This window comes from Rhinopithecus roxellana, chromosome 11 (genome assembly GCF_007565055.1).
Source record: "Rhinopithecus roxellana isolate Shanxi Qingling chromosome 11, ASM756505v1, whole genome shotgun sequence".
In the NCBI taxonomy this organism is placed as follows: Eukaryota; Metazoa; Chordata; class Mammalia; order Primates; family Cercopithecidae; genus Rhinopithecus; species Rhinopithecus roxellana.
The window spans coordinates 79922985-79949745 of NC_044559.1; the positions used below are offsets into that span (position 1 = coordinate 79922985).

The 26761-nt window shown below is 36.4% G+C and overlaps 1 protein-coding gene across 2 annotated transcripts in view; it reads left to right on the top strand.

Moving 5' to 3' along the window:
- Nucleotides 1–1502: 1502 nt before the first annotated feature.
- The window catches only part of LOC104658026 (protein FRA10AC1), a 33831-nt gene continuing 8572 nt past the window's right edge, over nucleotides 1503–26761 (top strand). Inside the window, exons 1-11 of one of the 2 annotated variants that reach the window (XM_010357918.2) lie at nucleotides 1503–1699; nucleotides 3938–4014; nucleotides 5648–5743; nucleotides 5872–5917; nucleotides 9431–9507; nucleotides 11734–11817; nucleotides 12378–12462; nucleotides 17303–17348; nucleotides 19361–19474; nucleotides 20614–20656; nucleotides 23123–23241. In XM_010357918.2, coding sequence (XP_010356220.1) covers nucleotides 3938–4014; nucleotides 5648–5743; nucleotides 5872–5917; nucleotides 9431–9507; nucleotides 11734–11817; nucleotides 12378–12462; nucleotides 17303–17348; nucleotides 19361–19474; nucleotides 20614–20656; nucleotides 23123–23241 — 787 coding nt within the window. In that variant the 5' untranslated portion in view covers nucleotides 1503–1699. Of the gene's footprint in view, nucleotides 1720–3937; nucleotides 4015–5647; nucleotides 5744–5871; nucleotides 5918–9430; nucleotides 9508–11733; nucleotides 11818–12377; nucleotides 12463–17302; nucleotides 17349–19360; nucleotides 19475–20613; nucleotides 20657–23122; nucleotides 23242–26761 lie in introns of both variants that reach the window. The other variant, XM_010357919.2, reaches the window with a different exon arrangement.

Genomic DNA, 26761 nt, shown 5'->3' on the forward strand with positions numbered 1-26761 from the left:
GTGGGGGAGAGAGAGAGAGAGAAGAGAGAGAAAGAAAAAGAGAGAGAGAGAAACTGGGTCTTGCAGAGAGACAGAGACAAATACTACCCAGTTCTTGACCCTCACCAGGTTTGTGGCTTTAAGTTCTGTGCCTCTCTTCCTCATGTGTAAAATGAGGCTAATAACACAGCAGCACAGGGTTGTTGGAAGAGTAAAATGAAGCAACAAACAAGAAGATGTTAGGGATGGTAGAAAAATGCTAATAAATGTCAAATATGGATAGAAAGGAAATTGGATATGAGGTACAGGTCTGTTTAGTTTTATTAATAATAAAATAATTATGTATTTACCAAAAAAGAAACTGCTTGACAAAATAATTCAATATACTATAACGTTAAATTGTAAGGCTTCCTGTTGCTTTAACTTTTTTTAGTAAATGTTTTTGTTGAAGTATAATCTGATTGCATTTTGGAATAATTTAATTTACAATAATTTAATTTATCTTATAGCCTTTTAAGATCACATTCACTGCAATGGGTAAAGCAGAATGTTTCCATAATTTATTGTTGGGGTTAGAGACTTGAACTGATAAGAATATCGTTATCTACTGTTTAGGGCAAAAGATGTAAAATGAGTGTGCATTAAGTGCCAAGGTTTTCTCTAAAAAGGGCCCACTGTAAAAGCCAGAGGCGTGCCAGTTCAATTCAACAAATACTTAATTAGCACTTGTGATTTCCAAGGCACCGTTTTGGGTACTGAGGAGGGAGCAAAAATGAATAGCTGCTAATGCCAGCGAAAGACAAGACATGAACCAAGCAACTAGACTGGAAAGAGTGGGGCGTCATGATGTAGAAAAGGCAAAGCATAGGAAGAACCTAGTGGCGCTTAAAATAATCCAACTTTTCCTGCCTTTCTTCTTCTTTTTAAGATTCTATTTTGGATCCCTTTTCGCATGTGCCAGGTCGCTTGTCGGCAGAGAATCCTCAACCCTGAGAAATCTCTCCTCCCTATTCTTTCTTTCTTCACAAATTCGATGAGCTCTTCTGCCATCAGCACTACTTTTGGAATGGTATCTATTGTGTGGGTGGTGAAACGATGGAAAGATATTTTTGTTCTAATTATGAGAACTGTTTTACTGGGGGAAGGAGGGAGAGGCTGATCTGAAGCGCTGATGAGATGCTCTGCGAGGATCCTCCGAGGAGGCGTTACTAAGGTTACTAGAGAGAGGACGGCAGGTGATAGGTAGGGTAAAACAAAATATATTTTCAAATGAGAGGCGTGGGCTGAGCAGCAAGCAGTGCCAGCGGTACTAGATGCCGGATTCCCTAGAGGGGAAAGGAAGGCGGTCCAGGGAAAAACTGGAAGCCGCCACTTGGCGAAAGCTGGAAGCCTCTTCGTCCCTTTCCGGGCTGTTTCTCCCGCTGCCCTTGTTTCCCGAAGCTGTTCTGGCTGTAGCACAAGATCGGCGCACACGGGGGACGGTGCCATTTAGATGTAACACGTGGTCGTGTAGGACCGGAAGTGGTGCCCAGTCGGGACCCGTAGGGAGAGGCGGGTAGCGGCCGACGGCGGCGGCCGTTGTGCGGAGGCTGCGCGGCCGGGCGCCTGGGACCTGTCCTGCAGCGGCTCTCTGAGGCTGTGGGTCGTCGCTGCAGCTGCCGTGAAAGAAGGAAACGACGACTCCGGGGGCGAACTTGGCACGCAGGGAGGAAGGGAAAGGGTGTGTGACGAGGGCTGTGGGTATGTTTGGCGTCAGGGAGAAGGACCTCAAAACTTGCTTTTCATGTAGTACTAGTTGATTGTCGGCTTTGGTTTGGTTTGGTTTTGGATGACAGATTCTGGAGACACCTGGCATCTCCGTTCTTGAGTTTCTGCCGGCTCTTGTCAGTTGATTCGTTGCCTGGAGTGATAGCTTTTTAGTTCAACCAGTGAGTTAAGAAAGGTATGGGTTGGATGGAGCGGCCAGCTAATAAATAAATGGGAGAGTGGGAGCAAGAGTAGGACGTTGTGTCCTGGGGCGAGGGACAAGATGATGATGATGATAGTTAACATTTACTGGGTTTCACTATAGAAGACAACGATAAAACCTTTTAGATGAGGTAACTCATTTAATCTCCGTTCCTATGAGGTCAGTCATCTTACTAGCCTCTTTTTATAAATGAGGACACTGAGGCTTGGAGAGGTTAAGGAACAGGCCCAAAGAAAGACAAATGGAAAGTGCAGAGCCAGGCTGTGAATTCTAGTAGGCTGATCTCAGAATATATCGCTAAACTCCACGCTACAGCTGTCCCCCATCAAGATGGAAAGAAAGTGAGGACGTAGGACAAAGAGTGAGAGGACAATATGGCTTGAACAGATGTGATAAGACAGCTGGAGTTGACCTTAAAAAGGGTGTAAAATCCAGGTGTGTAAGGCAATAACAGATGTAAGGGAGGGTAGAGTTGGAACTGTGGCTTTCTAACCTTCATCTCCAACCTTAACTAGCATCTTCCTCTCTAGGATTTTAGTGGGACAGAGAAGAGAGGTATATATCCACACACCTAAGTTTGAAAGTGGAGTTACAGACTTTAAAGGTTGTTAAAGATTTAAACAACTTAAAGATTATTTCTCGTAGCTACCTTGTTAAGTCCAGGGAGATGAAATGACTTATTCAAGGTAGCCAGGACTAGAAACATGTCGTTTATCCTGAATCCAATGCAATGAAGTTTAGGGAATTCTTTCCTCTTTTTCCTGCTGCACTTGCTGTCGTTATATTAGTTTTAATAATTTGATATATCATTTAACCTGGACTGTTTCTTCCAGCCATGTAAATTAGTTATTTATGACATCAAATAGTCAAATAATCCATCCATCCATCTTAGTGTGTGTTCCAAATTCAGTGTAAAGCTGGAACCAGGAACTTCTTCCAATACAATTGAGTGACAACTGACGTCTTCCAGCATTTCTAAGAGTTTCAATTCAAAAATGAAGTCCCAGCATTTTGGGAGGCTGAGGTGGATGGATTGCTCAAGCCCAGGAGTTCAAGACCAGCTTGGGCAACATGACAAAACCCCTTGTCTACCAAAAAAAATTTTTTTTAAGTTTGACAGGTGTGGTGGTGCATTCCTATAGTCTCAGCCTGGAGAGGCTGAGGTGGGAGGATCAGTTGAGCCCAGGAGGTTGAGGATGTTGTGAGCCATCAAGGTGCCACAGCACTGCAGCCAGGGCAACAGAGCAAGACTCTCCAAAAATAACTAGATAAATAAAATGAAACAAGAGAAAGCTGGCTAGTCCAAAGGGAAAGGTGGTTTACCTTAAAGAAACTCAAAAGAAAATGGAAATCTCTACATATGTTGAAAAAGATTACAGGAAAATTTTCATCAATTGATGATGTACTGTTCATAAGTGCTGTAATTCTCCTGGAATATAGTAAATCATATTCCAGAGAGGAAATTTGGAGTAGTTGAAATTGTGGGCACAAGAATCAAGTAGAGCAGACTAGCCACTTACTGGATTTGTAAAATAGATTTGCTTAACTTTGATTACTTCTTTCCTAAATGAAGATAACTTTCTAACTTGCAGAATTAGAAGCATTGTTTGTAAAGTACTTAACACAAATGTCTGGAACAAAGTTGGTAATAAACACACAGTGATAACTACTACTCTGAATCAAAAGTGAAGCATTGCTAAACCTTGTAAGCAGTCACTGCAGCTTCTAGGCCTGGTTTTCAGTGAAAAGATCAAAGAGTAGCCTTCTTTGTTCACCTAATGACAATTAAGGGTGAAAAATGTTGATGCATTTTCTGAAAGGTGTGTCCCTTATTTAAAAGTGAATGAAAGTTTTAGATGGCTAGTTGGCCTGTGAACAGGAATCTGCCCACAATGATCCTTTAAAACTGTAACTTATTTTTGAATTATTCTGTTTCCTGGACAATTGGCAACCTAGATTCTAAATAGCTGACTTTGTACTCCTTTACAGATGCATGGTCATGGAGGCTACGATTCTGATTTTAGTGATGATGAACACTGTGGAGAATCCAGCAAAAGGAAAACAAGGTAAGTAATTTTTTTTATTGATCTGTTTTTCACATCCTTTCTAGATTAATATGAAGTATAAATAAATAAGAGTGAAATTTTTGAATTGTGTTTACATGTGAAGACAATTGCTCTAGTGAATGAATTTTTCATTAAATTAATACATTGGTTAAAAATTGGAGAACAATTGTGGGAAAAATAAAACATTAATTCTGCGAAGGGGTTTATTGAAAGGGAAAGAAGAGTTTCAGATTTCTGGAATCTTTTCAGAAATCAGTGAAACCTTTTCATTGCATATATTTTTCATTCAACTGTCAAGGACTGTTTATTTGCAAATGTAGCTCAGAAGGGGCTTGAATGGTGGTCTCTTGCCAGTACTTGCCTTCAAAGTGAAGTTAATATGGAGGATGAAAGTATAATGCAGCACAGTTCTTACAGATACATGAATGAGCAAACTAAGAGGTCACGGGAAGAAACTCAAGAAAGGTTTTATTGAATTGCAAGAAATAAGAACTCTTAGCACATAAAGCCTGTGCATTATAAGCAGGATACGTCTTGGTGGAGCTGCTGTGCGTAGGAGCATTGTTCTTAGCTTTCAGTGCATAGAAACTCAGTTTTATACTTTGACTCAGGAGTGGTTGACTGATGTCTACTAACCAGACTTACACACCAGGCTGTTGACTAATTTTTGCTAAGCATACTTATAGAAATTGGCTTATTATTTCACACTGAGAGCAATATATTAGGCATACTCACAGGGTCTGAACATTTTTGTAGGATACTCAGTCTTTGCAATAACTCAAAGGATAGTACTAATTATTATAACATTTTTGATGCTTTACATTTTCTAGATTTTTCATTCAAAAATATTACTTTGTAAGAACAGAATTTGAGCAAATCTAGTTGGATACTGTGCTCCAGGATTATATTCATCACTATAACTAGGGCTGATTGTCTATGCCAGGGTGTCCAATCTTTTGGCTTCCCTGAGCCACATTGGAAGAAGAAGAATTGTCTTGGGCCACGCACTACAGTGGAGCACACACAATTGTGAATCTGTTGGCTCATACTGTTGGCCTGGAGCAGTGCTGGGCCTGCATAAAATACACTAATGGTAGCCAGTGAGATTAAAAAAATTGTGAACAAATCTGTTAATGTTTTAAGAAACTTTACAAATTTGTGTTGGGCCACATTCAAAACCATCCTGGGCCACATGAGGCCCACGGATTGGACGAGCTTGATCTATGGTTTGTTTTCTCTATAATCAGCCTTGCTTTTTGCTTATTATTAATTACCAGAAACTTCCTTATCACTATGTTACAGATAGAGAAATTAAGAAACAAAGAGATAAATAATCGAATCTTATTAAGATTAAAGTAGTAATTGACAGAATTAGGATTTGAATCAGGAACCTAGGTGATATGACACTAGAGTCCATGCTTTTGTTAGTTTCATCTTCCCCATGTTATGGGTATTAACGTTAAGGTATTAATTAAGCTATTTAAGGAAATGTAAAATACCTCATTAAAGATCAGTGAGTCTTCTTAAAGCTAAGACTTATATTCTTTAAAGTATATTCCAATTATGAAAATATAAAGAATTAGAAAATAACCTTTGGAAAAAATGAACTCTTATTTTCTTTTTAATATACCAGGACAGTTGAAGATGACTTACTGCTCCAAAAACCATTTCAGAAAGAAAAGCATGGAAAGGTGGCCCATAAACAAGTTGCAGCGGAATTGCTGGATAGGTATGGTATTTCAGTGTCAATTCTATTTCTTGGTTTAAGTTGCTTCATCAATTACGGACTAAGGGATTTGATTATGTTAATTTGAATATAGACATTTTGAATTTTCTTAAAACAATTTGTTTTAACAGGGAAGAAGCAAGAAATAGAAGGTTTCATCTCATAGCTATGGATGCTGTATCCTTTTTGTATTTCCAGATTTTTATAACTAGTAGAACATTTTAAAATCTGCTTTTTTGTTTTATAAAATCTTGTGAAATCAAATAGGTCTTTTTATATTTAAAGATAAGTATTTAGTGATGTAGGATTTTGCCGTTTGTACTTTTGGGTACAATTCTCTTTTACTAATATATGGGAAAGATTTAGAGACAAAAATAATGAAACATATTACTAGTACTCTATAAATAGGTTTATAAAGTACATGAATCTGCAAATATATTTTCCTAATTGTTTTTTCAAGCTTTCAGCATTTCCTTTTCCTATACTTATCTTTAGTCTCATTCTAATTTATGCTTTTCCTACCTGGTTCTTTGCTATTTAAGGTCTCTACAAAACTTGTATTTAAAATTAGGTCTATCCAGCCTGTCCCTGGATCTAAGGAAAAAGTAGAAATAAAATGAGGCCTGCCTGTGGACTGTCCTCAGACCTGCCATGGCTTTAATTTTTAGGCATGACTTAAAGCTATCTTTAAGATAAACCCTGCCTTCTGGTTATAGCCATTTCTCAACTCAGTTTTTTAATAAGACTGGCTCATGACGCTTAACTGCTACACTAGCCATCCATACTGCTGTTGAGAATATTGGAGAATTAAAGAGAGACCAAGCAAGAACTGAAGTATCTTTGGGTATTTATTGCTGTGATCAGAATAGGGAGAAGGAGACAGTGTCAATTTGATACGCCCCCTACCTGTAATCATCTGTTTCACTGTGTTATTCCAATATTTTTCTTTAAGTTATAGAAGTACCATTGTGTCACTAATTGATTTATTTCTCTTATCTCCTAACCCAGTAGCTTAGCTTTTCCATGGATCTCATCTGCCATTTGTTCCTTTAGCATTTAAACATTTGCTCTGCCTTCTCTGACACCCACTGCATTGGGGGCACCTAGTTATAGCCTGGTGAGAATGAAAGTATAGACACTCCTTTTCTGGCATAGGTGGAGATGGAGCCACAGTTTTTTTGTTTGTTTTTTGTTTTGTGTTTGAGGATTTATTTTATTTTTTTCTTTATTTTATTGTATTACTTTAAATTCTGGGATACATGTGCAGAACGTGCAGATTTGTTACATAGGGTATACATGTGCCATGGTGGTTTGCTGCACCTGTCAACCCGTCACCCTCGCCCTTCCCTGCCCACAGGCTCCAGTGTGTGATGTTCCCCTCCCTGTGTCATGTGTTCTCATTGTTCAGCTCCCATTTATGGGTGAGAACATGCGGTGTTTGGTTTTCTGTTCCTGTGTTGGTTTGCTGGGGATGGTGGCTTCCAGCTTCATCCATGTCCCTGCAAAGGACATGCTCTCATTCCTTTTTGTGGTTGCATAATATTCCGTGGTGTATATGTACCACATTTTCTTTATCTAGTCTATCATTGATGGACATTTGAATTGGTTCCATGTGTTTGCTATTGTGAATAGTGCTGCAATAAACACGCATGTGCATGTATCTTTATAATAAAATGATTTATATTCCTTTTGGTATATACCCTGTAATGGGATTGCTGGATCAAATGATATTTCTGGTTCTAGATCCTTGAGGAATTGCCACATTGTCTTCCATAATGGTTGAACCACTTTACATTCCCACCAACAGTGTAAAAGCATTCCTGTTTCTGTACAACCTTGCTAGCATCTGTTGTTTCCTGACTTTTTAATAATTGCGATTCTGACTGGGAGCCATAGTTTTCTCTGGGTTGTTTGACAAGCGTAGAGTAGTTATTGTCTAAAAGTTGTCTTGCTAAACTGACTCTTGGTCATTTGGTTAGAGAGAACAGGCTTTTGTTGAGGCTTTTTTAGTCCGTGCCTGTTGGTGTTTCCAGGTTGTCAGCTTCTTTACCTCCAAATCTAGGATATATGAGACAAAAAGAAAACCTAGCGAACTCGCTATCATGTCATACCATAGGTCTTCAGGAGGTCCCTAGTGGTGTGCCTTCTTCCCTCTACCTTTTAGAGTGTTTTTATGTTTGATATATAATGTACAAGGATTTTAGTTGTTGTTAGTATGAGGAATAGGGAGAAGTACATCTTTGCCTACTCCATCTTCCCGGAAGCAAAAGTTCCATCCACCACCTGTTCTTGTACATAAAATTATATTGGAATACAGCCATGCTTCATTTATATGTTGTCTTTAGCTGCTTTCATGCTAAAATGGCAGAACTGAGCATTTGCAACAGAGACCATATGGCTTGCAAAGCCTGAAATATTTACCATCTGGCCCTTTGCAGAAAATGTTTGCTGACCCCAGCTCTGATAGGTTACATGGCTTGCCATGGTCATGTGACCAGTTAGTGGTAGATCAAGAGCTAGAATCCAGATCTCCAGATATTTGGCTTTTCTTTCTTTCTCTCTCTCTCTTTTTTTCCCCCCTGAAATAGTAACTGGTTTGTTACAATATGAAAATATCACTTTCTGATTAAATTGTCTGTTAGTACACATTATGATCAATTAAATCACTATATATCTTTAATGTAATAGTCACAGAGTATTGTAGAAGGCGAGGTTAGCTATTATATGCATGTTTGGCTCTAGAGAGAGTGCTGTTGAGCTTTTTAAAACAGTAAAATGCTCATATATTTTGTTACACTGCTTTGAAAGTAAACATGGCATTTTATTCTTTGAATTTAAAAGACAATATAAAAACTGATTTTTTATATTTGCTTTTTTTGAAAGTGTAATGTTAGGATTTCATATTATAAAAGTTGCATCTTCTACTTAGAGGCTTTATCATTACTAAAATAGATAAATTATATTTTATGATAATGAAAGATAAATTCTACTCTACTTTTAGAAACTATAATTTTTAAATTTTTCATATTGTGATTATTAGAATGAGTGGTGGTAGGAGGCTATATGCAGTTCAGCAATAGAATAAGAAGCTGTCTTTCTCCCCAGATGGAGATATATTTTTATCACAAGAGTAGTATATGCTTGAAAAATATTCAAAAGAAAGCCTCTACTTTGCAATCTTCACTTTCAACAATTTAATATATACCCTTCTAGATTTTCTGAATGTATAAGCATGTATACTATGTGAATACTTTTATTTTTTATTTTTATTTATTTGTTTACTTTTTTGAGACAGAGTCTCGCTCTGTTGCCCAGGCTGGAGCGCAGTGGCCTGATCTCTGCTCACTGCAAGCTCCGCCTCCTGTTTTCACGCCATTCTCCTGCCTCAGCCTCCTGAGTAGCTGGGACCACAGGCACCCGCCACCACGCCCAGCTAATTTTTTATATTTTTAGTAGAAACGGGGTTTCACCATGTTAGCCAGGATGGTCTCAATCTCCTGACCTCGTGATCCACCCACCTCGGCCTCCCAAAGTGCTGGGATTACAGGCGTGAGCCACCACGCCCAGTGGTGCGTATTTTTAAAAAAACTAAATAGACTCATACTATGCTTTTTTTACCCCCAATCGACAATATATTATGACACCAAACAACTCCTGAGAGAATAAAATCCTTAATTTTTTGCATTTCAGTATCAAAGACATACAAAGTTTGTAAATGACTATATTTTATATTATGGTGGCAAAAAAGAAGATTTCAAGCGTTTGGGGTAAGTATCAGGAAGTTTACATAGAAGGGAATGTGGGTTATGGAGAACTTTAAAGACCCACAGCTACTGTGCCTTCTGATTCTGTCATTCTTCCCTGATTTCTATTCCAGTTTGCCTTTTTTTTTTGTTTTAAGATGGAGTCTCACTCTGTTGCTCAGGCTGGAGAGCAGTGGCTTGATCTCAGCTCACTGCAACCTCTGCTGCCGTGGTTCAAGCGATTCTCCTACCTCAGTCTCCCGAGTAGCTGGGATTACAAGCTCCTGCCACTGTGCCTGGCTAATTTTTGTATTTTTAGTAGAGACGGGGTTTCACCATCTTGGCCAGGCTGGTCTTGAACTCCTGACCTCGTAATCCATGCGCCTTGGCCTCCCAAAGTGCTGGGATTACAGGCGTGAGCCACCTCGCCTGGCCCCTGTTTCTTTTTTATCTTATAAGGTAGAGATACCATCCACAGGTCCTAACTGAGTAGCTCTTCATGAATCTAATTTCTTTGAACAGGCCTCAGGTAGACTCTATACATGCTGAGCCGGGCACAATCCTGGTGATAAAAGGATATGTGAGGTATACCATGTGTCTTCTTGGCAAAGATCTTTGAAATAAGGAAATTTTTGGACCTTAATGTTTGGGATTGCTTTTTAAAAGATAGGTAAACAAGAAATCTCACTCTAGCATTTCTTGCACATCAACGTCCTTCCCATGTTTAAGGCTCTTATATCAGAACTTCTTGTTTTGTTTTGTTTTATTTTTTTTTTTGTTTTTGTTTTATTTTTTTTTGAGAAGGAGTCTCGCCCTGTCGCCCAGGCTGGAGTGCAGTGGCGCCATCTCGGCTCACTGCAAGCTCCGCCTCCCTGGTTCACGCCATTCTCCTGCCTCAGCCTCCAGAGTAGCTGGGACTACAGGCGCCTGCCACCACGCCCGACTAATTTTTTTGTATTTTTAATAGAGACGGGGTTTCACCGTGTTAGCCGGGATGGTCTCGATCTCCTGACCTGGTGATCCGCCCACCTCGGCCTCCCAAAGTGTTGGGATTACAGGCTTGAGCCACCGCGCCCAACCTTGTTTTTGTTTTTTTAATTTTTATTTTTATTTCAATAGTTTTTGGGATACAGGTGGTTTTTAGTTGCCTGGAAAACTTCTTTAGTGGTGATTTCTGAGATTTTAGTGCACTCATCACCCGAGCACTGTATGCAATTCCTAAAATGTAGTCTTTTATCCCTCACCTCCCTCCCGGCCTTCCCCCACCTTAAGTCCCTAACGTCCATTATATGACTCTTTTGCCTTTGCGTCCTCATAGCTTAGCTCCCACGTGTAAATGAGAACATAGGATATTTGGTTTTCCATTCCTGAGTTACTTCACTTAGAATAATGGCCTCTGGCTCCATCCAAATTACTGCAAAAGACATCATTTCATTACTTTCTGTGGCTGAGTAATATTCCATGTTGTGTATATATATACACCACATTTTCTTTATCCACTCATTGGTTAATGGGCACTTTGGTCGGTTCCATAGCTTTGCAATTGTGAATTGTACTGCTATAGTGTCCACAGGTCTTAGAACTTCTTAGTTTTATGTGAGTTTTTTTTTTTTCCCCTCTAACAATTTTCTGAGTTGGCAGCGCTCTGAGAAACTTTAGTACCATCTCATTTACCCCCAATTTATCTCCCCTATCAATTTATCCTGTATCTCCCAACAATCACTCTTTTTTCTTTTTTTTTTTACCCCCAGACTGTTAGCATTTTATTTTAAAAGATCAATCCCTTTGACTGTCTTCCTCCTTTACTCAGTCTTCTACCTAGGAAACTGTAGTAAAATGAGATATGGAAAACTTTCCATATTTTTTAAAATTAAATCTCAGCAGAGTGGTGTTTTATAGACTTTTGGTTAGATTCTGAAACTTATTTTCATTCACTTTTCTTTATTCATTTAGTGTTTAGTCAGGTTTCTCATTCTAGCTTTGGTAACTTAGCACCATTTGTATAATTGAAACCAATGCTACAGACGGATTCCTTATCCATTTAACTTGCTTCTGTAGTACTTTTTTTTATAAGTACATTTTGAAAATACTGAAGTATTTTTATAAATATATGAACAAATATATATACTCACAAAAGAACTATATTCATGTATTATATTTTTAATAAAATTTTCCAAAACCTACAGAGCTATTTAACCTAAATTTGACTACTTTTGTTTTTGTATTAAATTAAAAAGTTCTGTTTTCCAGGGAAAATGACAAGACAGACTTGGATGTTATACGAGAAAATCATAGATTCCTATGGAATGAGGACGACGAAATGGACATGACTTGGTAATTAGCCATCAGAGGCATAATGCATCAAATGCTTTAGTCCTGTTTCTCCTGTTTTCTGAGTGGTTTTTTGTCGCTTCGTAGCCCCTTCATAGAACAGTTCAGAATCAAGGACATAAAATCATACCTAGGATTATTTGGTTCTTTTGGTAATTTTTGGCAGTTTTAACTGACTTCTCATTGTTTGACTTAGTCTTCAAAAAAAACATTTTTTTTTACAGTATTGTGTGTTATCTTGTAATATGCTATTATATGCTGCTGCTTTAATTTTTAAAATGTTTTGGAAAAAAGTCATACCTGAAAATGTTTTTTTAAATTCAAACATTACAAAGGGTAAACAGTGAAGAGTGATTCTCCTTCTCATTTGTGACTGTCATTCTCTAATTTCCCTCCCTGAGTGAACCACTTTTAATAGTTAGTATCCAGATATTCCATGCACACGTAAGTAATAGTTCTCTTAAAACTTTAATATTTATGTCATATGTATTCTTTGACATCACTTGAAAGTAGCAAACCATGGTTGAGTTTCTAAATGTATAATTATATTTTTATGGATCTAGGGAGAAGAGACTTGCTAAGAAATACTATGATAAATTATTTAAGGAATACTGCATAGCAGATCTCAGTAAATATAAAGAAAATAAGGTATGCTTTCCACGTATTTTTAGAAAGAGGTTCTTATTCAAGTAAAATATTAACTTTTATTATACTATCATGCCCTCCCCCCACATTATTCTTTTAAAGATGCTAATTCTAGACTCAGTTGTCCTGCATTTATGATGTGTCATTTGGACCATTTAACCTCTGCAGCTGTGGAGTTTACAAAAGGCCTATGGAAATTTAGAAGGAAATTTATGCTTTTTTTCTTTTGTGAGCTGAGGCATGAAAAGTCTAAAATTAAACACAAGTGGGTATTGGATCCTGTTTCATCCTGACTCTAGTCTAGAGCCTCTAGTGATTGTGATGGATGATTTAACTCTACAGAATAGTGTCTTATTTCACAGATGATGTTTGAAATTGATAGATTTTAAAAATTGATTACCATTTATAGAGATCCAGATGTACATCTTCTATTACGTAAATGTCTATTATAGTAAAATTAACATTTCAATCAGTGCTAATTAGTAATGGCAGATTTCCTTTCCCACTTTACATCTTACTTTAGTTAATATTTTTAGTTTTGGTTGGCTGTGATGGCTCATTCCTGTAATCTCAGCAGTTTGGGAGGCTGAGGCAGGAAGATTGCTTGAGGCCAGGAGTTCAAGACCAGCCTGGGCAATATAGTAAGACCTTGTCTCCACAAAAACTAAAAAAAATTAGCCAGGTGCATGCCTTTAGTTCTAGCTACTTGGGAGGCTGAGGTTAGAGGGTTGCTTGAGTCCAGGAGTTTGAGGCTACAGTGAGCTCTGATCATGCCACTGCATTTCAGTGTGGGTGACAGTGAGACTCTAAAAAAAAAAAGTTATTTTTATTTCTATCTCTAACACCAAATTATAGCTGGAAAAGGTGACCCAGGAGCAGATCTCAGTTAGAAATGTGAGAGGAGGGAATGTTGCATAAATATGTGTTGTAGATACTGTATATTTGTATTAAGACAAAAACCTGTTTAAAAAGCTATCTTATATTTATGTATCATGAAGATTTCTTTGTCATTTAAATCATTTGATCTCATTAGAACCAGGTTGATTTAATAATTTTTTCAGTAGTGCCTTTAGTAAGTGTGTTGCTTCACAGTTTCTTATAGAAAATAGTAATAATGTTCATTTTGTATACCCTATTTATAAACTCATGTACTTAATATATCCCCAAAACTTCTGTTTCTTATAAACTAGTTGTGGACTCTAGTTCACAGCTGTCTTCTCTGTACCACATCTGATTCAAAAAGCACCACAGTAATTGGAGTTACCTAAAGTTAACTATATTATAAATCAAGTGTGAAAATTATCTCTTTCTAGGAGCATGTAACAAAGGAGCTTTTTCAGCCCTGGCTTATTCATAGATTGTTCTTAAGTTGTTGTTTTTTTTTTCTTTTTTTCTTTTATTTTTCCCCACTTCCTAATACCATCGTAATTCTTCAGTATTTTGTTGTTGTTGTTCAGTATCTATTGAAACTGGACGAGGTACTGTGGATTAATAGTACTCTTCAGAAAAAACTAGTCTAGTTGAGGGGAGAAAATATACATAAATAAAAATTAAATAATTGAGTTCTCAGTTTTTTAAAAAGGAATACCACTAGAAATCGTACTTTAAAGAGAATAAGCTTGAAAAAAAGTGTATTTTCCTGCTAGAACATGATGAGTGATTGTATTTGAGGGTAAATGCAGCAAGAAATCAGATATGACTCACAGATTCTGAGCACGGATGCTGAGAAAAATACAGAATTTGGAGGGTGATTTTTTTTGCTGGGGGGCAAGAGTTTAGTTTTGGTATACCATGTTTGAGGTGTTGGAGAAAGAGTAATGCCTTTGGTTCCCTCACTAGGATGCATTTTCTCTTCCCTTTATTTATACAAAGACAGTGTATTATTCACTTAATTAAAAACAGCTCCTAATATATACAGTAGATTCTTTTAGAGCATTTTTAGTGAATTTCCATCTTTGCCTCTTACTCCTATTCCTTTCTTTATTGCATTTCCCCTTTTTAGTTGGATCAATGTATCATTGATAGGTCCAGCTACAGGGACAGAGAACACTCCCCGAAAAAAACCACTGGCTTGAATGAGCTGGAAAGTTTATTTTTCGTATACATAAAAGTTCAAGTCGATGGTGATAAAGTCAGAATCCTTGTTTACTGCTTGCATACGTGACCTCATTGTGATGAGTGCAGAGTGAGAAGAAAAGGAGGCTCGGCACCAAATCCTGAATAACTTCAACTTTAATCCAAACTAGGACATTTATGTCAGGAAACAATATACAGTCTTTAACTAGTAGGATATAATGTAATTTGTTTTGTTACATTTATTATTTCCTCATAAGATTATAACCTTCTTGTTGACACACTATTTTAATAATCACTTTTTATCCTCAGTGGAATGCCACGCCCAGTAGGTAGTTGCTTAATAAGTTATTTGGTGAATAGATTAATGAATGAAGAAGAAAGTTTGGAAACTGTTACTGTTACACTTGGCTGTGCTTCAGTAGACATCCTCACATATGTTGGATGCAAGCAATCTCCACATACATATATAGGCTAAAAAATAGAATTAAACAGAGTTATCCTGAAATTTTATTTTTTCCCCTAGATTTGGAGGATTTTATTTTTGTTGGGTTTTAATCAGAATATTTTGAAATATTTTGAGCCTTTATTTGCATTTAAAATACAAAATTGCCAAATTCAAGTAATAGATTGATGATTTTTTTAAAAAAATAATTGAAATTGCCAGGCACAGTGGCTGTTGCCTGTAATCCCAGTACTTTGGGAGACTGAGGTGGGAGGATAGCTTGAGGCCAGGAGTTCAAAACCAGCCTAGGCAATATAGTGAGACCTTATCTCTATAAAAAGTAAAATTAGCCAGGCGGGGTAGCACATGCCTGTAGTCCTAGCTATTTGGAAGGCTGAAAACAAACAAAACAAACAACCCACAACAAACTGAAGTTAGCCAGGCATTGAACACTTTATCTGAATCCTCTGTCTTACTATAGCAATCCTGTGAACTTAAGGTTGTTACTATTTCCATTTTTATACATGAAGAGGAAGTACAGAAGTTAAGTAACTTTCCGGCCGGGCGCCGTGGCTCAAGCCTGCAATCCCAGCACTTTGGGAGGCCGAGACGGGCGGAACACGAGGTCAGGAGGTCGAGACCATTCTGGCTAACACGGTGAAACCCCGTCTCTACTAAAAAAATACAAAAAATTAGCCGGGCGGGATGGCGGGCGCCTGTAGTCCCAGCTACTCGGGAGGCTGAGGCAGGAGAATGGCGTAAACCCGGGAGGCGGAGCTTGCAGTGAGCTGAGATCCGGCCACTGCACTCCAGCCTGGGCGACAGAGCGAGACTCCGTCTCAAAAAAAAAAAAAAAAAGAAGTTAAGTAACTTTCCCAAGGTTAAGACCTAATGAGTGACAAGAGCTTCTTGAGCTGGGTACAGGTATGCATGTTTCTAGCCTTGAGTGGTTTTTTGTTTGTTTTTGTTTGTTGTTGTTTTTGTTTGTTTTGAGACAGGATCTTGCTCAGTTGCCCAGGGTGGATGGAATGCAGTGGCATGATCATGGCTCACTGCAGCCTCCACCTCCCGGGTTCAAGTAATCTTCCCAAGTGTATTTTTTGTTTGTTTTTAATTTTTAGAGCATTTTTAGGTTTACAACAAAATTGAGCAGAAAGTACAGAGTTCCCATATACCCCCTGCCCTCATGCATGCATAGCATCCCCTACTGTCAGCATCCCACACCAGAGTGGTACATTTGTTACAATCAGTGAACCTACATTGATACATCATTATCATTTGAAGTCCATAGCTTACATTAGGGTTCACTCTTGATATTGTACATTCTACTGCTTTGACAAATGTGTGATGATGTGTGTCTACCATTATAGTATCATAGAGAATACTTGCACTGCCCTAAAAATCCTCTGTGCTCCACCTGTTCGTCCCACCTTCCTTCCTAATCCCTGGCAACTACTGATCTTTCTACTTCATCCATAGTTTTGCCTTTTCCGGAATATCATATAGTTGAAATCATATATATGTAGTCTTTTCAGATTGGGTTCTTTCACTTTGTAATATGCACTTAAGTTTCTCCATGTCTTCATGGTTTGATATTTCTTCTTACCACTGAATAATATTAATTGTCTGGATGTACCACAGTTGTTTATCCATTCACTTAATGAAGAACATCTTGGTTGCTTCCAAGTTTTGGCAGTTAGAAATAAAGTTGCTGTAAACACCTATATTTAGGCTTTTGTGTGGACATTAGTTTTCAGCTCATTTGGGTAAATACCAAGAAGCATGATTGTTAAGAGTCTACTAGTTACTATTCTGAGTGCTTCATATGTATTATCTCGTTTAAACCTCTTTAAACCTCTATGAGTACCAAGGAAGTAGGTACTCATATTTCTACTTTACATGTATGAGGAAGCTGAGGCAAAAAGAGATTAAATAATTTGCCCTGTACTATACAACTGTTAAGTAGTAGACCTAAAATGCAAACATAAATAATCTGACTCCAAAGGCTGTACTTTTTGTACTAGAATATACTACCTCTTTACTATACCATAACCTCTTTTAACATCTTATTGTTAACTTAGGTATCTTGTGGTCTGGCACCTATAACTTTTAAGCTATCTTAAAGTAGTTTGTTCTTAACAGATAAATTGCTAATTGTTCAGTGTATTTTCTTCAAATCCTGTAAGAAGAGAAAAATCTGTCATGGGAATTACATTTATTTTTTAGGTTGGTGAATGTGATTGTTGGCTCCATGTTTAGATTTCTGTATAATTTAAATTTAATTTAAATTTACATTGACATAAATGTAATTTTTTTTATTGTCAGTTTGGATTTAGGTGGCGAGTAGAAAAAGAAGTAATTTCAGGAAAAGGTAATACTTTAAAATTTTTGCTTTTTAATAGGATAAACTTATTTTGTTAAGCTTCTGAATTGGAGTCATTAAGATCATTCCTAACATATACAAGAAATTCTTATCTACAAAAGTAAAATTAGAGAAGGTGAATTCATGGTACATTATTAGCAAAGGTCAGAATATAATGCTTTAATGATTATTACCATTATAATTTTGCCTTTAGAACATTCAGTTGAATGTTCTATGAATTTCTAAATATGTAGAAAATATTTAACAAATTAAAGATTTCATAGCAAGACAACTTTCAACAAAAAGAAAGCGTTATTCTTTTCCATTCTTTATTAATTTTTGGAATAATGAATTGATACTTACTGTTTTCAGCCAAATCCACATTTTGAAAGTAGAAGTATCATTTTAAACCCAATAGAATTTTGGGTCAGGCTAGTACTCATTTTTGGAAGTCCCTGAGATTGAGCCCAAATACTTAGTCTAATAGCAAAAGACCAGATATTTGGTAGGCAATCAGTAAATGCTTTTTCTATGCATTATTGTAAATCTATTCATAACATTTTTCCTGGAAATTGTGTATCTCCATACTGTCTCTTGCTATAAAATTAGCTCCTTACTGAGTAATTGCATTTTAAGTGTTAAAGTACTGAAAACTATGTAGTAGCATTAAGGAAATAATTTAAAACTTACTTTAAAAAATATTTTAAATGGAAAGATTACATTTTTAAATGATTAAATATTTATGCTATCATTGTAGCTCATATATATCTTCCATAAATTGGATATGTTAGGTGTGAAATTGGATATGCCATGAAACAACATTAAGGAAAAAGAATAAATTTAAAGCTATTTTAACTTTTCCTAGGGTTATACTTTAGTGTATGTTTTTATCTAAAATAATGAGAAATCCTGAAATGTCTATCACAATTTTAAGATGTTGTACTTTTATTGAATGAGATTTTCAGGTGAGTTTATAATGTTACCTTTTAAAAAAAATTGATGGGTAGTCTCTAAATTCATATAACTGAATAAAGGACTAGTTAGGGAAGGAAAAGAAAGCTACTGTTGTGATTTCTTTTATAAAGTTATAATTTTGTTACTATTTTAACAACAAAGTCTTACCTACTAAAAATATAGATTTAATAAAATACTCATTTGGAATGAGTTTAAAAGGCTGATTTAGAAATCAGTCTTTTTAGGGTGTAATTTTCTAAATTCATTTTGATAATTTCTTAATTTTTGTGAAAAAAGATTTGCTGGTTACAGATTCGCTCCTGTTGGTGCAAATTATTATGATATAAATTAATAAAAGTTTGTCTTGTCTTTTTGCCAAAGTAAATTACTGTTGAGTCGTTTCTCTTTTTTTCTCTCAGGTTATCAGTCTTTTTTGGAGGTTTTAATATATTTTGGACATGGTGATGTGGGTGATGTTAATAATAGTGTCAAGTTATACTAAAATGTAGAGTATCTGGTTTGACTACATATTGTACTTCGCCTCAAAGTGCTAGAATTTTTAATTGTGTTTTCAAGGCCATCTGTGCTAGTATTTAAATGTCATTATGCTAATACTTAAAAATATTAATTTTATTATGACCATTAAATATTGAAAGGTTTCATCCAGCTATAAGTGCGTGTACTTTGGAAAGTGTGTTTTTTTCTTTTGGGGTATTTGTGAGTACATTTTTTGTTTGTTTGTTTGTTTCCTTAAACCACTTTCTGAGAAATATGTCCATTCTTTAATACTGTCTTTCCAAAGTATAAGATTCCCTAATAGGGAGTCCCTAAAATGTCTATCTAAATACAGTCTATCAAGCAAGAATTCTGTGACTGATTTTTTTGGTAACAGTACTTTGATTCGATACTTGTTTACAAGTTGGTTGAACGTATTACTCTGGTCAGTTTTTAAAGGCTGACTATGGCTAATTTACATATTTTAGAAGTGCATTTTAGGGATAATACTAGATCATATAGATAAATATTGTCACCAACTACCATAGCTAATATTCCTTTCCTTTCTGCAGGTCAGTTTTTCTGTGGAAATAAATATTGTGATAAAAAAGAAGGCTTAAAGAGTTGGGAAGTTAATTTTGGTTATATTGAGCATGGTGAAAAGAGAAATGCACTTGTTAAATTAAGTAAGTTGATTTTAGGGGGGATACGATTGATTCTTCCAAGTTTGTCTTTAATTTAAAATTAAAAATATATAGACTTTAAAATTCGAATACAGTTTTTAAAATATCTTTCTGGAAGTGCTCTTTTTTCTTGGAGCTTCCCAAAGTCTCAACTTTTGAGCCTCAAATTTTTACATTTTTAGCATTACAGTGGTGTTTCAGTAAAAAGAATTCTAATGTCAAATGTAAACTGGTAATTTGTAGAGTGAGGCTCTGTCCCCATTAACATGAGAATGCCACCACATTACATAGCTAAGAGGCACAATATCAGAAAAGGCAGTGTAGAAACTCACATTAGCTGATTACTCAGTGATATTGTTGTAGCACAGATAATAAATAAATTCACTCTGTTTGACAGTATTAATAAAGAAAACTTTAGGAAGGCGTCGTTATTCTTGACCTCAGTCTTAAAAACCATAGGGAATAAATACTGCAGAATACAGCAGTTTCCCTTAGGATGCATGTTTTAGAGTCTGTCATTCTTTTATTTATTTTTTAAGCTAGTCTTCATGTGTCAGCTGTTTCTCTCCCTCATCATATTATTGCCTTTAGCCTTCTCTGGGTTCTAAGTAAATGTGTCTTGAGAGTTTTCTGCTCACACCTAATAAAAGTCAAGAATGTCCCCACATGCTACTTATGCACGTCAATACAGACTGGTTTCTGAGTTCCTTCTGGAAGTGCTCAAGAGGAAAAGTCAGCCAGTGTGAACTGAGATTAAGGGGGGGAATAAAGGAACTATTTGAAAAGTTCCTTTGCGTTTGAAAGTTCTTAGAATACTTCAGAGGAAATGACTATACCCACATTATTATTAGATATCTTTGATGTGAGACACATGTTAACGTGCCTGTGGAACACAGTTTGTTTTTAGAACAAATTGACAACACATTTTTCTAAAATAATGTTAGAATATTTTCAATTCCTCAAGAAATCTAATATTTTTATTATATGTATGTGTGTATATATTTGCATTTTTGAGGTGATGAAGGTCGGATTGTTTCCCCTCTTATAGTAATGGAATATAAAGTATGAATTTATGATATTAAAACTAGATTAGCAGTGTGGTTATTCAAAATCAACCATTCATTGGTGTCTTTTCTTTTTAGGGTTATGCCAAGAATGTTCCATTAAATTAAATTTTCATCACAGGTAATGTCTTTTAAAATGCCATTCTTAATGTTTGGTAATCCAGGATATAGCCATTTACCTGCACTAAGTGTCTAAATGTAGACTTGGGTGGTTGATGGTTGAATTGGTTGATCATGTAGAAAATCTGGCATTGTCGTATGGCTACGTAAACTAGGGGTTTAGAAGTCCACCATGCCCTATTCTTGCCAAGCAGTTTTAAATGTAAAGGCCTATGTGGGGTGGTAGATGGATGTTAGAGTTTTTAGTTTGGAGCCAATGTCCTGACACTTTAATGTTAGAAATTACGTTGTAAAGCAGACTTCATAAAGCAGTTCTTGTGTCTCATTTAGACAGTGTTTTAGCTGGAGTTTGCTGTTCTTACAAAGGATTAGACACCTCTATGCTCATTTTAACGTTAATATCAAGGACAGGCGCTGTGGCTCATGCCTGTAATCCTAGCACAGGGTGGGAAGGCCAAGTTGGGTGGATCACTTGAGGTTAGAAGTTTGAGACCAGCCTGGCCAACATGGTAAAACCCTGTCTCTACTGAAAATACAGAAATTAACTGGGTGTGGTGGCAGGTGCCTGTAATCCCAGCTACTGGGGAGGCTGAGGCAGGAGAATTACTTGAACCTGGGAGGCGGAGGTTGCAGTGAGCCGAGATTGAGCCACTGCATTCCAGCCTAGCAACAGAGCGAAACTCTGTCTCAAAAAAAAAAAAAAAAAGAAAAGAAAAAAAAGTTAAAATCAGGCTTTTATTGAATGAGCTTTACTGTATCTGCCACATTGAATGTGTGGGAATACCAGTGACCTGCAGTCATGGGGTTTGAAATCAGACCTGGGTTTTTAATCTCAGCTTCTCCACTTACTAGGCTTCCTCTTGGACAAACTGCTTAACCTCTGTAAGACTTAATTTTATCACCTGTAAAAATGAGGCTACTCAGGCTATTGTGGGGAATAAATGAAAGTGCATGTAAATTGCTTGCCACAGTAAGTGGCATTAAAGATGTTCAGACTGATTCTTTGCAACTTGCCTTTGTGATGGTCAGGTTTTATGCCCTGAATAACAGTTAAATTAGTTCAACTTTTGCAACTTTATTAAATGTATACATAAGCATATTAATTTTAAAATAGCTTTCTTTTTTTTAATCACATGGGTTGTCAAAAAATAACAGCTTTGTCATAAATGTGCCTATATAGTACTTTAGCTATTAAAAATAAATGTTAAATAATATTTTTAATTCTCAAAATTAGCAGAATTATTTTTATTATTTTCATTATTCTTTATTTTTTTGAGACAAAGTCTCACTCTATTGGCTGGGCTGAAGCACAGTGGTGTGATCATGGCTCATTGCAGCCTCAGCCTCCTGAGCTCAAGTGATCCTTCCATCTCAGCCTCCAGAATTGCTGAGACTACAGGTGTACATCACCACATCTGGATAATTTTTTTTTTAAGTTTTTGTAGAGATGATGTTTCCCTATGTTGCCCATGCTGGTCTCAAACTCCTGGACTCAAGCAGTTCTGCCTCAGCCGCCCAAAGTGCTGGGATGATAGGCATAAGCCTCCACACCGAGCTGGAACTTTTTTAGATTACTGGAATAGCCTAAACCTTTATTTCCCCTTCCCATCAGTGATAGTGAAAGAAACCACAGATTTGTTTTGACCTTAACTTTTGAACTTCATTTCAAAATGGAAATGATTCTTAAAAAATAGGCAAAAGTGGTTACTGCATTAAATACTATTATAGCATTTGGTATATGTACTTTAACTTGGAAAATCTACTGAACAAGTTTTTTGAAAGTAATCTTTTCTTTGTCTCTATCCTCCTTGCCAGTCCCAATTTCAGCATTATCACCTTTTCCCATTTAGTATTTTTTTTTTAACCTATTAAAATTAAGTAATTGCTTGCCAACCTTGTAAACCTGGCCTAGAAGAGATAAAGCTGCAACAATAAGAGTATAAATTATAAGTGGCCTGATGTTGATATATGAATTAACAGTAAGCCCTTTCCATTTTCATTCCATTATGCTTTTACTATATTCCTTTATTCTTAAGAGAAGAAATTTCTATTTACTGGTGGCTTAGAGTTGTTCAGCAGTTTCACCTTATTTGTGCTTTTTTAACATGTAGGTGGATATGGATTATGTGAAGAGAAATGAGATTTGTTCTTGTAATTTTGTTTTAAAAGGCTAAGTGATAGAATATAGAAAGAAGGAAACATACAATTATAATTTGTATTTACTATGGTTGTATACAGAACTTATAGAAAATAATTATTTGTCTCAATGTTAAGACTTTATTGTCTTACAGAATAGTTTTAATTAATATACTAGCCTAAAATATTTCCAGACTCACTTAACATCCCTTATCACATTTAAAAAATAAGTATTTTAACTGGTTTTGGTTTTTTGTTCATATGATGGTTTTTATTTTTGAAAAGGTCAGTTGGAAAAGTTAACTTTAATTTTATATTGTTTAACATAAAGGAGAAAAGAAATCAAGTCAAAAAAAAGAAAAGATAAAACCAAAAAAGATTGTGGAGAGTCATCATGTAAAAAATCCAGATTATCTTCTGCAGAAGAGGCCTCCAAGAAAAAAGATAAAGGTAAAAGGAAATTAAGATAAAGCATCTACTCACATTTATGAGCATGAAATATAATCTGCCGTATTTCATTCATCTAATTGGTGAATGCAGTTGGAATTTCATTTTATGGTAATTGAGAGGAAACTGACTGAGAATTTAGATATGAACTTAAAGTGACTTACAGGAGTTTTAAGAACTCCTCTAAATTAATTAAGGGTTAATTTTAGTTCATTTTTGGCAGATAGTATAATATTGCCAACAGTTTTCTAATTCCTGGCTTTGTCACCTACAGACTTGTTACTTTGGATAAGTCACTGAACTGCTTTATTTCTCTTATGTGTATAGGGGTGAGGTGAATATCTGGCCTTCATGCTGGTCAAGCTTATTGTGGAAACTCAAATGAGAATGTGAAAGGCACTTTGATCAGTGCCTTTAAACAGTCTATAATGTATAAATCAATATAAAATTATAATACTGATTTTATTTATAATGGCCTGTGTGGTTTTTTCACTAGTTTATGAGTTTCTAGAAATGAGAAAAATTGTCATGTATATGTGTTCTCAGAACCTAGCATAGTGCTGTGCACATATACTTAGAACTGCCTGCTTTTTCCTCAGCAGTCCTTAAGCTCTCTAAGACTCAATTTCTTTATGTGTAAAATGGTCATGATTCCTTTTAGAATTGTTCAGAAGTTGAAATGAGATAATTCATTAAGCAGTTTGCATAGTACTTGGCACATATTAGCTATTACAAAGGTTACTTCTAGTTGCTTTTTTCGTCCATAATAGAGTCAATCGGCTGTAATATATAGTGAATCATACTTAATCTAGATAGGTAATTGAATTAGATTCAAGCCAATGTTAATACAATATTTGGACAGGAGAGGGCTCTCTCGCTCCAGCTATGAAGATCATTAGCTATGTTGCAGTCTTAGAAGCATTTACTTCTTCTTGCACATCATGATATATTCATTATGTAGCAGAGTTTAAATCTACATGCCCTTGTGATACTGTCTACTCCCATAGCTTCAAGTATATGGTGTCACCAAGCTTTAGTCTTCGTAAAATTGATAGATGGTGAGAGGAAGATATTGTCATTTTATTGCTTATTGAGAGATGGCATTTGTAGCAGAATGCCTTTTTGTCTCTATGTTGTTTTCCCCTCTAAGGTAAATTTTAACCAATAAATGTTAAACATATCTTTTGAGTCTTAGAAAGTTATTTATCCTTATATGCTAGTAAAATATTTAATGTGTCACTTAAGAAATTTGTTGCCCTCATTGTATTATATGTTTATTCTTATCACAACTGTGATACCATGTTAATCACTGCATATTCCAAATGAAAGAACTAGTCTCTACTTTATAAAATGTTACTCAGTACAATCAAAATAGATGAGGTAGATGAATACTGAGGTTCAGGGCTGGGATTGGACCCTTCATATTATGCATACATATGCATGTGATCTTCCTTATAGACGTTTTTCCTTTAGTGTTCCAGTCAGTAGATGACACCTGTGTTGACCTAAAAACTAATATCAGAAATCTGGGGATTATCCTTGATACTGTCTTTCACCTTATTATTTATGTTTGATTTGTCACCAAGTCCTGTGAATTTTACCCCCAGAGTATGTATTTCTGAAGTTCTCTCCACCCTACTACAAACCTCTATATTTTCTCTTATAGGCTACTGTTATATTCTCCTTACGGGTTCCGCCTCTGTCCTGCCATTCCACCTTCCCTCCTCTTAATCCATTCTCCATAAATCAATTATTTCCTGTTGTTTTTAGGCTGATAACCAAAATCCTGGACAAAGCTAAAAGGTTCTGTGGGATCCAGAACTTGTGTACCATACAAGGCTTGTTTCTCACCACTCCATACCTCACGTTCATACTCCCCCCATGTAACCTTTCAGTTTCTGCAAAATGTCAAGCCTCTTTCAGTTTTAGGGGTTACATGGATGCTGCATCTTCTCTTCCTAAAACCCTCAGTTCTATTCCAGCTCATCCTTCAGGTCTAAGCTTTTAAATGTCTTTTCTGATCCTTTCCTGATTTCATCCCCCACCTTGAATCTAAATTAGGACTCTCATTTGTAACGCTGTCATGGCTTCTGACATTTTCCATTATTACACATATGACGATATAAAAGCCAAAAGCCAAAAAGAGGCAGAGATTCTTCCTACTTTGTTCATTGCTATATCCCTGGCACCCCACTAGCTCATGTTCAGCATAAATAATAGTGAGAGAGTAAAAGACTTTGAAGATTCTTCAGGGATAGAAGACCAAAGCCAGGTGGAATTGAGATATCTCTTTCCTATGTATTCTCTATTTAGAGTGCCTTTGAAAGCAAAGTCTCTAGAAATACAGCTTTTTTACCCCCAACTTCTATGGTATATAACAGAAAATAACAAAATTTTAGCAAACTTTTAGGAAAACCATGTGGAACTCTTTTATACCTTATCTGGGATCATCTGGAATTAGCTTTATCATTGATTTGATTCTTTCTTGCCAGACCACCTTAATTTGGACCAGACTTGAAGAGTAATTAATACATGCTTAACATCTCAGCTGCGTTTGGACTGTTGGCATGCCTCAAAACAACTTCCTTTAATTTTATTTCTGTCTTTCTGGCCTCTCCTTAGCTGAAGCTTTTTTTTTTTTTTTTTTTGGTTGTTGTTGTAAGACAGGGTCTTGTTCTGTCATCCAGGCCCCAGGCTGGAGTGCTGGAATACAGTGGCATAATCTTGGCTTACTGCAGGCTTAACCTCAGAGGCCCAAGTGATCCTCCTTTCTCAGTCTCCCAAGTAACTGGGACTACAGGCCCACATTACCACACTCAGCTAATTTTTGTTTTTTGGTTTTGTTTTTGCATAGACAGGGTCTTGCTGTTTCCCAGACTGGTCTCAAACTCCTGACCTCAAGCAGTTCTCTCACCTTGGCCTCCCAAAGTGCTGGGATTACCAGCATGAGTCACCACACCCGACCTCCTTAGCTGCTTTTAACTGAAGTTCCTTCTCAGTCTTACATTTAGCTGTTAGAGTTCCTTGGTGCTCTTACCTAGATTTCTCTAGTTTCTCTCTGTACTCCCAGTGTAATCCCATCAACTCTCATAGCTTTAGGTTACTATCTTAGAAAATGTATAAGTAATAGATGGATGAACTAGATAGTTGAATGAATGGATAGAGAGAAAAAGTGAGAAAGATCAATAACTGACTTTAAGGACCAGTCCACTTTGGCAGGTATGGGGAGAACAAGATATTTAGGTAGACTGTCTTGGCAAAATGTTCAGAATCTTATCCGTCTCACCATCACCCCTTTCCCAAAAGCTACCTCATCCTTCAGGTTTCAGCTTAGCTCAGTTCCTTGGAAAGGCCCTTCCTGGCACCCTTTCACCTCACTTCTCCAAATAAGATGATGTTCCTCTTACATAATCCAATAATACCTCTCACTTCTCCTTTAGAAATACATAATATCCTTGGAATAATTTGTTTATTTTCTGTAAGGGAAGGGACTATGTGACATGTTTACTTTATCTCTAGTTCC